The 14,539-nt window shown below is 39.1% G+C and overlaps 2 protein-coding genes across 7 annotated transcripts; both read right to left on the bottom strand.

Moving 5' to 3' along the window:
- Positions 1–26: 26 nt before the first annotated feature.
- Positions 27–3,165, bottom strand: LOC103994779 (protein GID8 homolog). 3 transcript variants are annotated; one of them, XM_009415217.3, is made up of 6 exons: positions 3,009–3,165; positions 2,747–2,906; positions 2,516–2,622; positions 1,511–1,642; positions 935–1,091; positions 27–371 (listed from the first exon to the last, which is right to left on the bottom strand). In XM_009415217.3, exons 1-6 carry the CDS (start codon positions 3,057–3,059, stop codon positions 250–252), a joined length of 729 nt encoding a protein of 242 aa, XP_009413492.1. In that variant the 5' UTR covers positions 3,060–3,165; the 3' UTR covers positions 27–249. The 3 variants fall into 3 exon arrangements, with proteins under 3 accessions (XP_009413492.1, XP_064935629.1, XP_064935628.1); XM_065079557.1 differs by having other exon boundaries at positions 3,012–3,165; XM_065079556.1 differs by having other exon boundaries at positions 2,747–3,160.
- A 1,081-nt stretch (positions 3,166–4,246) lies between these two features.
- On the bottom strand, positions 4,247–14,357 carry LOC135585620 (casein kinase 1-like protein HD16). Of its 4 annotated transcripts, none has more exons than XR_010475970.1 (17): positions 13,582–14,357; positions 10,348–10,476; positions 10,158–10,231; positions 9,996–10,065; positions 9,780–9,835; positions 9,216–9,287; positions 9,018–9,112; positions 8,756–8,822; positions 8,534–8,663; positions 8,220–8,438; positions 8,005–8,135; positions 6,630–6,804; positions 6,466–6,556; positions 5,540–5,697; positions 5,060–5,248; positions 4,629–4,812; positions 4,247–4,544 (listed from the first exon to the last, which is right to left on the bottom strand). XR_010475970.1 is itself a non-coding variant. In XM_065079555.1 (16 exons), exons 1-16 carry the CDS (start codon positions 14,017–14,019, stop codon positions 4,753–4,755), a joined length of 2,154 nt encoding a protein of 717 aa, XP_064935627.1. In that variant the 5' UTR covers positions 14,020–14,357; the 3' UTR covers positions 4,583–4,752. The 4 variants fall into 4 exon arrangements, 1 of the variants encoding a protein (XP_064935627.1); XR_010475969.1 differs by having other exon boundaries at positions 4,644–4,812; XR_001979554.2 differs by having other exon boundaries at positions 4,655–4,812.
- Positions 14,358–14,539: the final 182 nt, after the last annotated feature.

Below are 14,539 nucleotides of genomic sequence, written 5' to 3'. Positions count from 1 at the left end.
CATGACAATCCACCGATGCATCCAGATAAAAACTCAACACACATGTCAGCCCATTTAATACCATCCAAATTAAAAGAGAATCATGATGAGCTTTCCAGTAATTCCAGTAATGTACACATTCGAGTTACGAAGCTAAACTTTGCCTAGCAACCACGCATAATGCATGTTGGAGCCTTTTTATACGATACCGGAGCACCGGCCCGGAACCACAGAAATGGACCTAGTAGTGATCTGAGAAACTGCATATATTTAGACTGCTGGGTCTTCGAGTGCTGCCGTTGTTAGATTGTTGATTCTTGGATAAGCAGCCTTCTCATCCAGCTGGTTCTGAGCCCATATCAGCATCTTCAGCAAACTTGGAAGCTTTGGATCTGCCACAAGTCACTCACATCAAGTGATAACGGTATCTCAAGCGCGATACTCTAGTTTGCTAGAAAGCAGCATGGCTATGTTTGGTTTGACCTCTAAAGAAAATAAGAGGTGGCAGAGAACTTCGACTGCATATCTACATTTTGATGGGCATTTTATTCAAAATTTGCTTACATATCTTTTGAACTCCTAAACAAGGTTCCCACGTGTCAAAAACAGAATTACCAACTAGGCTCCTGGAAAATATTATTAAACACTTTACGTCAAAAGTATAAAGTTGCTACAGGAGCAATATAAATGATTGAGACGGTTCAGCCTAGGCTTAACAGGAAATGAGATCATTATTTTGAGATAAGAAAGATGGTAAATGCAAGGTGGAGGACCAATTTGAACATGTATTATACATGCATCACAAAATGGTGTTTCCCATCATAGTGTATTCAGTGATTCATTACTCTTTTGACTCGAAGAATAGATCTTTTTGGTTGCTTATAAGACACCTTTGATTCACTAGAGAATAAATAAGAAAATCACAAAATGAGAAAAAAAAGAAAACATAACCAACCTTTCTCATGACTTTGGCTTGTTAGTATGGCAGCATTGAGCTCGCTTGCAGTTTTCAAGCGTTGTGACACATCTAGAAGCTCTCCATAAGGACAATTCTTAACATCTTCAAATGCCAGGAGAGCTACTGTCCTCTCCAACTCTTCTAGAAAACTTTGCTGTCAAATCCAGAATTCCAATTACATTAGTTTACAATTCTCTCTACTTAGTTACACATCAAAATTCAAAAAGAAAATACTTATTAGATCATCTAAAGTTTCAAATAAAGCACCATCATATGCAACTTTCGATACAACCCCTACATACGTGGAGGCTGCTTATATGACACTTGACACCCAAAGCACCATCATATGCAACTTTCGACACAACCCGTACATACGTGGATGCTGTTTATATGGCACTTGACACCCAGGCCGCACTGGAACAAGGCAGCAAGGCATGTGCTCACATACTACTTCCAAATTAAGTATGATAAATGCAAGCCACATGAGCAAACATTGCATTTTAACTGAGAAACGTAACAAAAAGATCTGACGATATGAATAAATATCCATGAAAATATGAAAGAAGGAATTACATTTTCTTCCCCCCTCGGTGCAAGCTCCTCCTGGGCAAACTCTAGAGCTTCCTCTATTTTTCCACTGCGGATCAACTCAATCAGTCTCTGTTGCTGTAAATGAAAATAAAGTTGGGGATTGGTATCTAGAATCTGCAAAATGAAATACACCAAGTCAGGAATAAGGAAACAATTTTGTTTTGCAGCTTGAAACGTGTCTAATATGTGGTACAACATTCATAAACAATATCTAAAGCACCATACTATCGAACCATACACTATAAAAGAATGTCAACATACAGAATACAAGAAACTCCCAGATGAAGATCAGATCACATGATATATGGAGAAAACTGGATCTAGTTAAGCCACATAGTCATGATGAACAATTGAATGGTGTCGGATGACATGTTCCAAATACTTGTTGCTTCAGAGAACGGATATTACATTCTCGATAATAAGGCGAACACAAAGAACCTTCATTCATATGCTAATATTACCATATACCTACTAGAGACGACAAGTCCCAAGATGGAGGGATTAAGGCTACGAGCAAGTCAAAAGACTCTTCCTTCCTCACCAGGTTCACAATTTTCATTTGTAGGGTAGTCTCGTTGGCTATAAAGCTCTTCTCTGACTTCATTCCTAGTCATTAGGCGACTCTTGTTCACATTCTTCCATCTCTCTGTTTCTTGATTAGTAGCATCAGTAGATTGCACCGAACATAAACGTAAAAGAGAAATTGGCTTCTCCCAAGGCTATCGACCATATGCTATGTAGAGATAAGAAGTCCCAAGATGGAGAGATTAAGGCAACGAGCAGGTCACAAACTACTCTTTTCTCACAAAGGTTCACAATTTCCACCCATAGGTAATGTCGACAGCAATAAAAGTCCTCAATTAAGCTACTCTCAATCACATTCTTCCACTCCTCTGTTTCTTGATTAGATCGCACAGAACATAAACCTAAAAGAGAAGTTGAATCATCTCTCCTACATACGGCAGTCAGAGATCAAATGGATCTTACCGTGGGGTTCAAATCATTAACTTTCTCGATCGCATCTTCGACATTGCCCGACTGCAGTGCCTTCTTCACGGCCATGCGATCAGTTATCGTGGCAAGATCAATGTCCGCTGATCCCTTCATAAGGAAAACCAAACCACACGGCACTAAATCAACAAGAATAACACAAACGAAACCCTTGTCAAGAAATCATCTTCCTTTTTCTTTGTTCTTTGAAGCAATGGGGGAGGATACGCTCGGTGCCGGATTCGACCCGGAACTTCTCGGCCGCCTCCACGTAGCCCTCGGTGACGAGAAAGTTCATGACGAGCTTATTCATGTCCTCCTTCCTAATCTTGACATCCTTGAGTTTCCTCTCCCACTCCTCTCTCGTGATCACCTTCTTCGACATGGGCTGCCAAAGAAAGAAGCAGGATCGGGTCAAGAACGTCCAAGGAAACGAAAAGCTTCGGCGAGAAAACCCCGAGGGAAACGAGCAGCTTCTAGAGGAGATCACCACTGTCTCGATGGAAGTGAATCGGCCAAGAAGGTAGTAGAAATGGGACATCACCAGGTCACCGCGGCGCAGCTGATCTCATCGATGGTTCTGTGGAAGTGGAAGACGAGGACGAAGAGGGCGGTGGGTTTCGGAGAGGGCAGGTGTCGGTGACCGCAAGGATCCTCTCCAATCTCCATCGGAACCACCCACTTTTCAAGTCAAATCTTAACCATTCAATTTACGAATCCAATTTCTAGTACCTGCCACGTAAAAATCAGTTTCTGTTAACAGGAGGATGAATTGGAAAGGATCCCATTTCACCAAATTCGGCACATTTCTGCCTCCAATATCAAGGCAGGTGGCTGATACGGATAGGTCACGAATGAGGATTTTCCATCCCGTAACATGGAGATAAATAAGGATAAGTATTTTTTTTGTGTGCGATAAAAAGAGAGTAATACGCAATAAATGGCAAAAGTATTTATTAAATCGTTGAAGACAAATTAGTTGCTTAAATGTCTTCTATAACCATTATTAACCATAAGGTAAATCTACTTGACTTGTTTTATCCCTCACATCCATGATGTTGCGCCTAAGTAACGACTGCCACGCTGGTCTCACCCGCGACTTAAACAACAGCTTTCATATGAAATTGAGAATTCACCTACAAAACACTGAGAGTTTAGGATCGTATTTAATATATTGTTATATCTATGACATTGTTCAACTGATGATTTGCTTACTTGAAATCTCATTCAATATGTTTTTTTTAATTTATATAAAAATATGTTTGATCAAAGGAGCAGCAGAAGCAGCAGTTAGTGAAATTAGCAACTACATCAGTCACGAAACAGGATACGAAGAGGGCTTAAAGCATAATCTATTTGACCCAATTTCTCCTATTTAAATTATTGAAATATTAAGACATATATATATATATAATCCTTTTTTATTATTATACACAGATTGGACATCAATATGGGTTAAAAGCTTATCCTTTAGGGATTAAATTTAATGTGTATAATCCAATCCTATTAATCCTCTTTGATATCGTGAGACTAATCTCCGCAGTTGATTCATCTCTTCGTCCTGCATATATCAAACTGTTTTTGATATATTGAATTCAACAAGAATAGTGCTTACGAAGCCAAGTACTCTGAATTGAGTAGTGACATTAGTAGAGAGAGTATTTTCTAGTATCGTTCTTGTGAAAAATTACTAGCCTAATGATAAAAACGTCATCTTCTTTGGGTTCATTTGATCAAAACCAGGAAATATTTTGAAATTAGATCAACCAGCAGACGTACATATCATATGGTTGACAACAGTTTCGTAACATACAAGAGAATAGTTTGAAATGTCATTCCTTCCTCTATCTGCATTATTGCATAAATTCATTATGTCAAGCTCATGAGACAATAATTAATCATCATATTAGACAGCCTGTAGAACGCCAGAGACCAGAATCCTAATTCTCATGCTTCTGTGGCCATCCTCGACTATCCACTTGCTATGATACCACAGGAAGGCTGCTGCTTCTTGATTCATCACAGCCTGCAACCACATTTCCTCATGGTATAAGCACAAGCATGTCCAGGCAAACAGATTTACAATTAAACAAGGGAAATAAATAAATACAGTAACATAGCCTACACCAGGCTCACTATGTCGCGATCATCACTCAATCGATGTCTAAGCTATATTAACATGTTCCACGAAGTATGAAAGATGTCTAGGATGTAGGTTGGCTGAAATAAGTATATCATGATACGGTACGTCCATAGCAGATCGAAGCAAGGTACAGATTCTTTGCCCATTTATCCTGTGAATCAAAATCAGGTTAAATTAGATAGCTAAGCAATGTACAGAAAACAATAACTTGTATTATATGTCGCAATAACACGCAATCAAGTAGACCCATTAAAAACAGCTGCTGTAAACTAGAACAAGATACTCATTCTATTCTCTTCATTTTGATCAAGTGAGAACACTTATGCACACAAAACAAAAAATAGATGTGGCGTGACCAACAGTATTTTATTGGAACATAGTCAAATTGATATGCATACCTTAACATGGGCACTTGGAAATGCTGATGTTCTAAGGGTTTCCTGAGTCTCATCACAAGGCTTCCGCTTGGGCACACTAAGGATAAGAGCAGCCTGATCCCAAGTGGCACCCATACAAGTAATGCGATATCCATTGTCCCAACGTCTGTGGATGCCCTCACTTGGATACAGGAAGTCTAATTCAACAACCTGCAAAAGCAGCGGATCAGGATGCAAGCATCTTCAGTTATACATCAGATTCTAATACCATCATGTAATCAATACTATAATAGCTAAGCTACATAAGCAAGTTGATAGGATCTCATCACTTATGGGAGACACTAATAAACATATCACCATAAACTTAACAGAAATAGCAAGAAAATTTTGCTACAGTTTAGTACAGATCTTGACTTCTAAGAACAATTGAACAAAAAAAATTCTCATTTGGCACAGACAGCGGTACGTCACTGAGACAAGGTTGAGAAAATTGCAGCATACCTGATCACTAAAACCAGCATTGCGTGACATGACAATGCCCCATCGGCTCCCAGCTGTTGCCATCGATGTGACATGAAATCCTTCTTTCCACTTCTTGTTTATCCATTTGAAGGGGAAAGATTCGCTTACTTTGTAAGACTGCTGTGTGTATTGGGTGCCTGAGTTGAATTGTAGATGTAGTTAAATATCAAAGATAATTTGTCAAAAGAGCATAGCATTTGTACGACTTGAAGAAATCTAACCAAAAGCATAGCATCTTGCAGATGTACTTTTTATGAATAACTTCTCTAACCAAAAGGAAGGACCAAATTCCCCATAGCAACTCTTTTGTCCTTTCTTTTTCCATTAAGTGTGGGCTGGAGGGAGGTTGTAGAAACATCTAAACAGAGGTAGAGGTGATTTTGTGTTTTAGTGGGACCACAAAACATAAAGGCTTCGTTCCCTGCACCCCTCTTCTCTTTCCCTCTGGCACAAATCTACCCCCCCTTTTTTTTTTCTATTGGGTGTTCTTTCCTCATCATATTTATATTTCCCCTCTAATTACAGTCCATGGTCAGTTGTTTTTACTACTTTCTAAGCATGCATTTGATGATCCTGCATCGAAGAATGGCTTACTTGCAAAGGGCAACAATAAACTCAAAGATGTTTTAGATACAAAATTTGTGAAATTGCTTTCGGAAGCCAAGAACCAGAGATTAAAGCCTATCCTTGACAAATGCTTTCTTTCAGGCTCACAAACATCAACTAATATTACTGACTTCAAAGCAGTTGGCCAAATTTAAAAAATGTCAATTATTTACATGATACAAGTATATATAATTCAATAACCAATACATGACATATTTCTGCATAATTGTTTATTACTTGATTGGTGAGAAGTTCTAACAGTGTAAAACATGGTCATCAATTTCTCACATAAGACAAACCTTTCGACATAACTACAAGAGAACTTCCATTGTTGGAACCAGCAAGAGAAGTTATATAGTAGTTCTTCTCCCATTGATCCATAACCCATTCCTGCATCACTTTACTTTATTAATAAAGTCATCGTAAATTAATACCAAGAGGTTAGCATATAATCTCATCATACCTTGTGGAGAAAGAATGGTGACAACTCATAGATCTGAGATGTGAAACCAGTTCCTGCATCCATAATAAGGGCCCACAAATTGGAGCTCGATGCAACACAACTAATAAGTAAACCATCCTCATTTCCCTTGTCTATATGTTGTGCCAGACGTGCATCAGCGACATTGTAGTGGTACCTAATCACACACAAAGAAGACCTATGTAAACAGTAAACAATGCTAAAAATACAGGCTGTAGAAAAAAAATAAGAATGCCCCACAAAAGATAAATAAAAAGATCTAAATACCCCAGATTTAAAATTCTCTTATAAGCACACACGAGAGAGAGAAAGAGAGAATCGTGAAGGATAGCCCACATTTTGTCACAAAGATCATGCTGATGAAGGACATTCTCCTTTCTTCTAAAAAACCATCAATCTGAAGGGCACTCTTTTAAAACTACTGAAGATTAAAGTAAATATTTATAGCTTATATTTACAAAGTTTGAATTTCAATTTTATTTTATACTGCAATCATTTCATTTAGTTCTTTAGCAAAACCTGTGTACTTTGTAAAAATAACACTCATAATGTGTAAAAAATAACACTTTGTAAAGTTAAGATCTAGCATGAGATTGCATGCTATGTCAGCTTCGAAAATGCATTGGATATAACACTTTTAGGATAGTTCTTATATATGGTTTGGATATTTGTCCAAATTATTTTTTAATAAATTAAAAATGAATACCTGGAAGCATGGTTTCAAATACCATTAGGTTTGTGTCCAATCAAGGACTGGTATGGACCATATGATCCAGTACTAGTTGGTATTAAATTTTATTAGCCTTTTGAGGTGATACCAGGTAGTATGGGTCAGTATACCAAGCAATATACCAGTACAATACCGGTCCAATAGAATTCTGAAAGACCAATATCGGACCAAGATTTAAATTCTCACCTGTTTGTTCTTTTGATTCCAAACGAGATAATATAATATACAAAATATTGTTCTATTTCATTCGTATTATACATCAAATTAGGATTATGATAATAGAATGTTCTTGCTTCATTTATCAAAAACTTACCGCTTCAGCATAATCTGTATACATAATTGAACAGTAATTTACATATGCTTAAAAGTAAGCATTTCAATCTAGCTAATACTCCTGAAAATATAATACCCACACGATTTAGCCAGAATTTTCAAAAGAAAAAACGAGTTTTCATAAACAATTCACAGTTGTTACAAAGAGGACTGTCAATAATGGAGGCAACCAACAGACAATGGACATTTTACGATAGTATTTATAATGCTCAGAAGAAAAAAAGAATTTTACAATAGTAAATTTCCTAGGATCAGAAAACAACAAAAGACTAAACAGAATATACATAAATCTACCTTTGTTTCATCGGAAGCCTAGCATTATATACAGAAATCCACTGGGTCGCAGGTACTCCTAAACGGATCTTCTTCCTTTGTTGGCTTTGTTCATCATCATCAATAGTCAATCTACCACGTTTTTGACCAACCTACTAGATAAACTGCCATGATAAGTCATAACTACCAACCCCTGGATTTGATAGAAAAACAAATTCAACAGGTACAACAATCACCTTTTGAGCACCATCAGTGTTGATTGGCCTAGATGCTGGATTTGTTCCAATCAATCCATCAAAGAGAGAAATAAGCTTAGAGTAGTTTGGTTCCTCATCGAACTTCATGTTAACCACAAGCTCAAGAAATTGCTTAAATGGTGGAGGACAGAAACAACATAGCATCTCAGCAGATGTTGCCATCTTTTTCTTACAAACTAAGAAAGATTTATTATCACCCTGTGATGCACAGACATATAAAGAAAATGCAGCTTTATCTGACCGCAGATAAACAATTAGACATTTTGAAAATTATGTTATTTGAATCCAATTACCTGGTATCCTTGCCATGGTAATCTGCCTCGATGAAGAAAAATTAGTGTATATGCAAGAGACTCCAGATCGTCTCGCCGGCTTGCAGTTCTTCCTAGATGTGCATGAACACTGGCATATCGAACAGTTCCTCTACAGCAACAAACATCCAGTATAAACCATGGCAATCAAAACAGTCCAAAGCATTCTTTGTTGGAATTTGTATTAGTATGAAATTAGCATACCTGAACACATCTGGGCGTTGGTCATACTCAACATGATGACCATTGCTAGCATCTTTCCATCTTGTGGCTATAGAAACATGAATGCACAAGAACTTAAGAAAAGGAAACTTAAATAAGACAACAAAAGCATGACTAAAATAAAAGGGAATTCTTCTTTTTTTTTTAAATATAAATGTAAGTGCACAAAAGAAAAAAAAAATTATAACAAAAGAATAAAAGGGGGCATGAGGTATTATCACCCGACCAAAAACTCTTCACTCACCTAATCCAAGATCAACAAGATATAGTTTCTTCTCTTGAGGTGTTGCAGGCTGACCAAGAAGGAAATTTTCAGGCTTTACATCTCCATGGACATATCTACAACATTGTGTTCTATTAGTTTATGATAAAAAAGCTCTGAGTGAAAGAACACCACTTCCAAAGACACTATATCCAGGTTAGTTGTTAATTTCAATCTTACCCTTTTGAATGCATCTTCTCAAGGATTGATATGGACTCAACAGCAATGCAAGCAACCATTTCTGATGACATCCTAGAAAATAATAAAAACAACCTTAGTGCTCAAAAGATAATGATAAATGCTATCATCCTTTGTCTTAGATGATAAAACATCTCTACCCTAGCAGTAGGCCTGGGTTTGATCCCCATCTTGTACAAGTAGCACATTTTTCCTAAGAATTATGATGGATCATTCCCTTTTTGAAGCTCTGAGCTACAATATACTCAATGATCTTGTACCATACACAGAGTTTAGGATAACTTTATGAAGAATTGTAGCCCATGTTGTAGGGTCTAGACCCTTCTAAAAAATAGTAAAAACACAACTGCAGGCCATCTTTATAAAAAATTATAGCAATCTTATTAACAACATAATATTCACTAAATGAAATGTGTGTGTACAAATGCACACAAGATCACACCAGTATAAAATTGACAGGTGCACAGGAATAGGTGATCAAAAGAATAGAAAAGCCAACCATGAAAATCATTTGCTAAACTCCAAAAGGTGACAATGTATACTCACGTTTGACCTGAAGAATTCCAAGCATCCCAAAGGCTGGGACCTAGCATGTCCATTACCTGTGAGTAGCAAGTGAACAAAGTAAGTCAGCATAGTATACAAGAAAGTTTGTTGTACAATTTTCCATGCTGAATGAATCAAGTAATAGAGGCAGTTGCACACCAACTATCTGACTGGCTGAATGCAAAAGAATGCACGAGTAAACAGAAGAAACCATACCATCACATAGTAGTCACCTTGCCGACCTTTATAATGTACCCTTGGCACTCCATAACTACCACCGAGAGCACTAAATAAAAGGCCACAGCAATAAGTCAGAACTATTACTAGAGAGGAAAAGAAGCATCAAATTCTTTGGCAGGGAGGATATTCTATACGAACCTATAAACTTGCCATTCATAAGGAGGGCCATAATTACAGCCTTTGCTGTTCCTGTGCTCAAATTTGATGGCAACCTATTATCAGAGGCAACCTTAATCAAATAGAAAAATATATAATAGCGACGCATGATAAGCTCTTTCAATTGCTTCTGCTCCATTAGCCTAAAGATGATAGAAAAATAAAACCGTACCTCCAATGCACCAGGACCCATTGTTCGATCAATGCCACCAGTGACTCGTCGACCAACAAATACCTGGCCAAACCCACCCTTGCCCAGCTTCCTTTCAACCTTATATACGGGAGAACCACCAACCTGAACCTGAAATTATTTCAAATGTAGATTGACCTTTATTCTCAAATTTAGGCACCGCCAAAGAATGATAACAAACAAAGACAGTAAAAGATCTAGAGAGATTTTTGCAAGTTGCCGTAACATTCTGTTAAACAAAAAGAGAAGAAGAAAAAAATTCTGAAACACATGGTAATATATCCTTTCAGGATGATAAAATTAGACGTAATTTATGAACCACAAAGGCCACAGACAGCATTAACATAAGAAAATGGCTCCAGCAACTAGAAGCAAGACCCTTTATTACATTGATTACTCCAACTCAAATGACAGTCATCGGAAAAGTGAGAAAGATGCAAATTATCAAACCAATAGTAAGCCAAAAGCAGATATTAGGTGACCTTATATGCCCTAGAAATAGATGATAGTTTGTGCAAAAACAATGGTTGCATAGAGATTACCTTTGTAGAGTTAACAAAGGTGCTCACAAGAAAAGCATGGTCCAACACAAACAGAAGAATATATGGATTTGCAAAAAACAAAAGCCACAAACCTATATAATATTGACTGAAAGTCTAGGTTTGAAAATTTGATCTGGGACGATCTCAACACCATTCAACCAGTTTGGCCGATTTCTATCCAAGGGCCCCTTAAAGACTTGAAACTCTGTTTGGCCAAGCAAGGCCCAAGTCCCAGCATCTCACTTACCTAAATCCAAGTCCTAATAGGACTTAGATTAGGGCAGCCCTCACTCAAATCGGAGCAGCCACCGAGCAAGGAGGGTGCGGCAGCCCTACTAGTACTAGCTGTGCACACCATACAAGTAAAGCCCTTAAACCCTAAAGACTTGGGGCGCCGCTCACCCTATAAAACAAGGGATATATCCCCATCTAAAGGCAATCAAAGAAGTTCCCAACAAGTACCCAGCTGGCCCTAGCTGTTCCAACCTCAGAAAAAAGAAGAGAAGAGAGGAGAAGAAAGAAGGTAAATACTCTACAAGGTGCAGCCAATCCTTTCAACTGCAGCCTTTTCCTCGAGTTCCAACAGCCAAATCTTTGCATCAAACTCCACCCAGCTACATGAGACAAGGTTCACCATAACGTAGTGTACCGCCCGACATGGGTGGTACGTATCGGTCTGATAGAAGACTAGTATGGGTGGTACATATCGGTTTGTCAATATGGCCCACTGTATCATATGTTAGTATGTTGGTATGGTTTGGTATGTATCGTACCAATAGCCGATCAGTACACTAGTATGGACCAGTAAGATGAACCATGCTGTGAGAAACCTCCAAAGCCTGCTTTCTGATGTCCGAACCTCAGGAGGAGGTTCTCGCAGCGAGACAGAAGGAGAAGACTAAAACTGGCAACGATACATAATTTGCCAAGAGCACCCAAGTGCTGTCCGAAGATAACCTATGCCCTACGTGCCTTTTAGTCTCTTTACACACTTTTAATTCTGTTGTTTTCAACTCTGTGTTAGCACTTTAGTTTTACAAGCAATAGAGGTTATTTTCTTTCAGTTTTATGCTTTAAGCTTCCTGCGATAGTTCTCTCTTCCACGAAACTTCTATCCGACAGGTGGTATCGAGTCGACAGATTATCGGACCTGGACCCCATATAGATAAAAAATAACCCAATAGACTAAGTTTGCTTGTCAAAATATCAAAGAATCAAACTCCTATTGACTTCTAGACCATATAAAGTTAACAATGTCATTACAGGATATGGAAATAACAAGCACTGAAACAGACATAATGAGTGTATAGACAAGAAGAAAGAATGCAATATACTACTACAACAGGGACAAATATTGCAATGTATACTTAATTGTCACAACATGGACTAACAAGTACGCAAAAGCACAGAACAAAGGAGATGATAATAAGTAGAACAATTAAATCAGTTTCTGCCACAGCTTAAACCTAGAAGGCAAAGAACTAAATGAAAAGAAAGAACATCGACAAAGTTATTTTCTTGATAAAGATAAGACAAATCTATTCTGAAGTAAGACACAACTGTTGATGCCTAAATTATGCATCCAGTTGCTCAGAAAGGGAACTTGAAAAACAAAGAAAAATATGGTAAGGGCACAGACTATTTATATAGTGGCTTGTACATCACAAAGAGTAGTGTTAGTATGGTGCAAAACTAGGGGGAACATGTAAGAGGTAAAAGAACACTTTGCTAGTTTGGTTGCTCGTATATCATATAATGGAAGAAATATAACAATTCTGTGAAAATTTGTACCACAAATTAAAAAAATAAGTTGTTCATGGAATGAGTGGGATCTGATCAGTTGGAAGGTAACTATGTAATAGATAAAATAAATATGAAGTAGAATTGTTTTAGTATATACAGCTCCCTAAAACACTAAATAGATCGTACAACTAAATAATTTGTCAAGTATGTGTACTAAAAACCCAGGACTTCAATGTGTCTGGTTTAAACCTGTGAAAGAGACCCATAGTCAGGTAGGTTGCCACCCGGTTCAGGCCTGATAATCGGTCGAAACCACATGGTTGGTCTCAGTTCACCAGACTTACTGCCCGAAAAGCCTTATACCAGACATGAACTGCCCGAAATGGGATGGTCTGAGTGCTGGTTCATGCCCAAACCAGTAAGTGTCGACTTGTATGCACCGGTCTGTCCGGGTGAAATTGAGTACCTTGGATCATTAATAACTTGCCAAGGACGTGCATAGAAAAACCAGGATTGGCAAAAGAATCCTTATTATCCTATTGCTCTGCAGGGTGTCATCAAGAAATGATAAAGGCAGTCATCCAAAATGGTAACTATAAAGTTATTGCCATCCATCTTAACTTGGGTGCACATATAAAACGATTGTGGGTTAAGCCTAAAGGATACTGTTCAAGAGCCAGACAGCCAAAAGATCGCATTTCTGAAGCAGGAAGAAAGGTTCCTCTTGTCATCACATAAATAATGGAAAAGAAAAGAACAACGAAAAGATTATTGTAATTTGTTAAAAAAAAAAAGGGCATGAGAGATGTATAATTCGGCAGTCTGGAATTTACAAAAACAATATTCAACTACATCTAAGAAATTGATCTACCAGGAATGGAGCCTTTTCTGAAACGATAGCAAACAAATACAAGACCAAACAAGAGAATACCTTTTTGGGGAACGGTGTAGTGTTCCCCTCCTCTTCCTGTACCGCAACTTTGTTGGCGCTCAATCCACCGCTGTCGTCACCCATTACTTCCTTCCCTCTTATTTCCTCCGCTAGATTTGCACGTTCCTTTCCTTTCTTTTCTTCCTCTTCCACCACCACGATCACCTCCTTCAACTGATCCGATCCCTTCCCCTCCCCCTCCTCGACCAAATCCCGTCTCTCCTTGGCCAGTCTCACACGCTGCCTCCCCTTGGCCACCGGCCGCGAAGGCGCAGCCCTGGTCCTCCCCCGACGGCCAACCACGACGGCAACCTCAGCAGGCGCCGGTTTCTTGGCAGCGGCCCGTGCCCTCGTATTCCGCAGGGGGCGATCTACCGCTTCCGTCGGTGGCGGCGGAGCATGGCCCCCTCGACGCACCCCACTCTGCAGCTCTGGCATTCTTCACCCATGCAATCGCGCCTGCGCGGTCCCAATTCGACCATTATCTCCTCAAACTCACCCGGACTTCCCACCCATTCCGACCTTGAAACCCTAAAAGATGCCCAAAAAGGAGATCCCCGGGTCAACCGCAATCCGCAGAGATCTTCTTCAATCTTCAGAACCTCGAGAGGATCGAAGCGATCGAGGGAGAGAAAAATCGAAGAACGGATGGAGGATGATTCGATCGACGACGAGGTAGAACAGTTGCCTCGACGGAGCGCCTTCGAGAGATGGAGAGACAGAGCGAGAGATAGAGAGAGATGGATTGGGAATGAAGACCCGACGCGTCGAATCGTGGGCTAAATTGGTACTTGACGCAACGCGAGGCGATAGTGGGAATGTCGAGTGGGGAGGACCGGGAATACAGCACGTGCTCTCCGCACGTGTGCCGGCCGTGCGGAGCGCAAGCGAGGGAAACGATCGGCCCCGTTTCACCGTCAGCCACATTTAAGACGAGCGAAACACTTTTCTACTCGCT

This window comes from Musa acuminata, chromosome BXJ1-8 (assembly GCF_036884655.1).
Source record: "Musa acuminata AAA Group cultivar baxijiao chromosome BXJ1-8, Cavendish_Baxijiao_AAA, whole genome shotgun sequence".
Classification (NCBI taxonomy): Eukaryota; Viridiplantae; Streptophyta; class Magnoliopsida; order Zingiberales; family Musaceae; genus Musa; species Musa acuminata.
This window is presented reverse-complemented; position numbering and strand designations above follow the sequence as displayed.

What these genes read in the sequence shown, in the direction of transcription:
- LOC103994779 (XM_065079556.1), bottom strand. Translation starts at nt 3,059, where the DNA reads ATGTCCCATTTCTACTACCTTCTTGGCCGATTCACTTCCATCGAGACA. An exon ending in GGTCGAATCCGGCACCGAGC is followed by an intron (nt 2,623 to 2,746) that starts GTATCCTCCCCC and finishes TGAAGGGATCAG; the next exon opens with CGGACATTGATCTTGCCACG. An exon ending in CACCGAGGGGGGAAGAAAAT is followed by an intron (nt 1,092 to 1,510) that starts GTAATTCCTTCT and finishes TGGATTTGACAG; the next exon opens with CAAAGTTTTCTAGAAGAGTT.
- LOC135585620 (XM_065079555.1), bottom strand. Translation starts at nt 14,019, where the DNA reads ATGCCAGAGCTGCAGAGTGGGGTGCGTCGAGGGGGCCATGCTCCGCCG. An exon ending in GAGAAGATGCATTCAAAAGG is followed by an intron (nt 9,113 to 9,215) that starts GTAAGATTGAAA and finishes ACAATGTTGTAG; the next exon opens with ATATGTCCATGGAGATGTAA. An exon ending in TACCATGGCAAGGATACCAG is followed by an intron (nt 8,439 to 8,533) that starts GTAATTGGATTC and finishes TGTGCATCACAG; the next exon opens with GGTGATAATAAATCTTTCTT.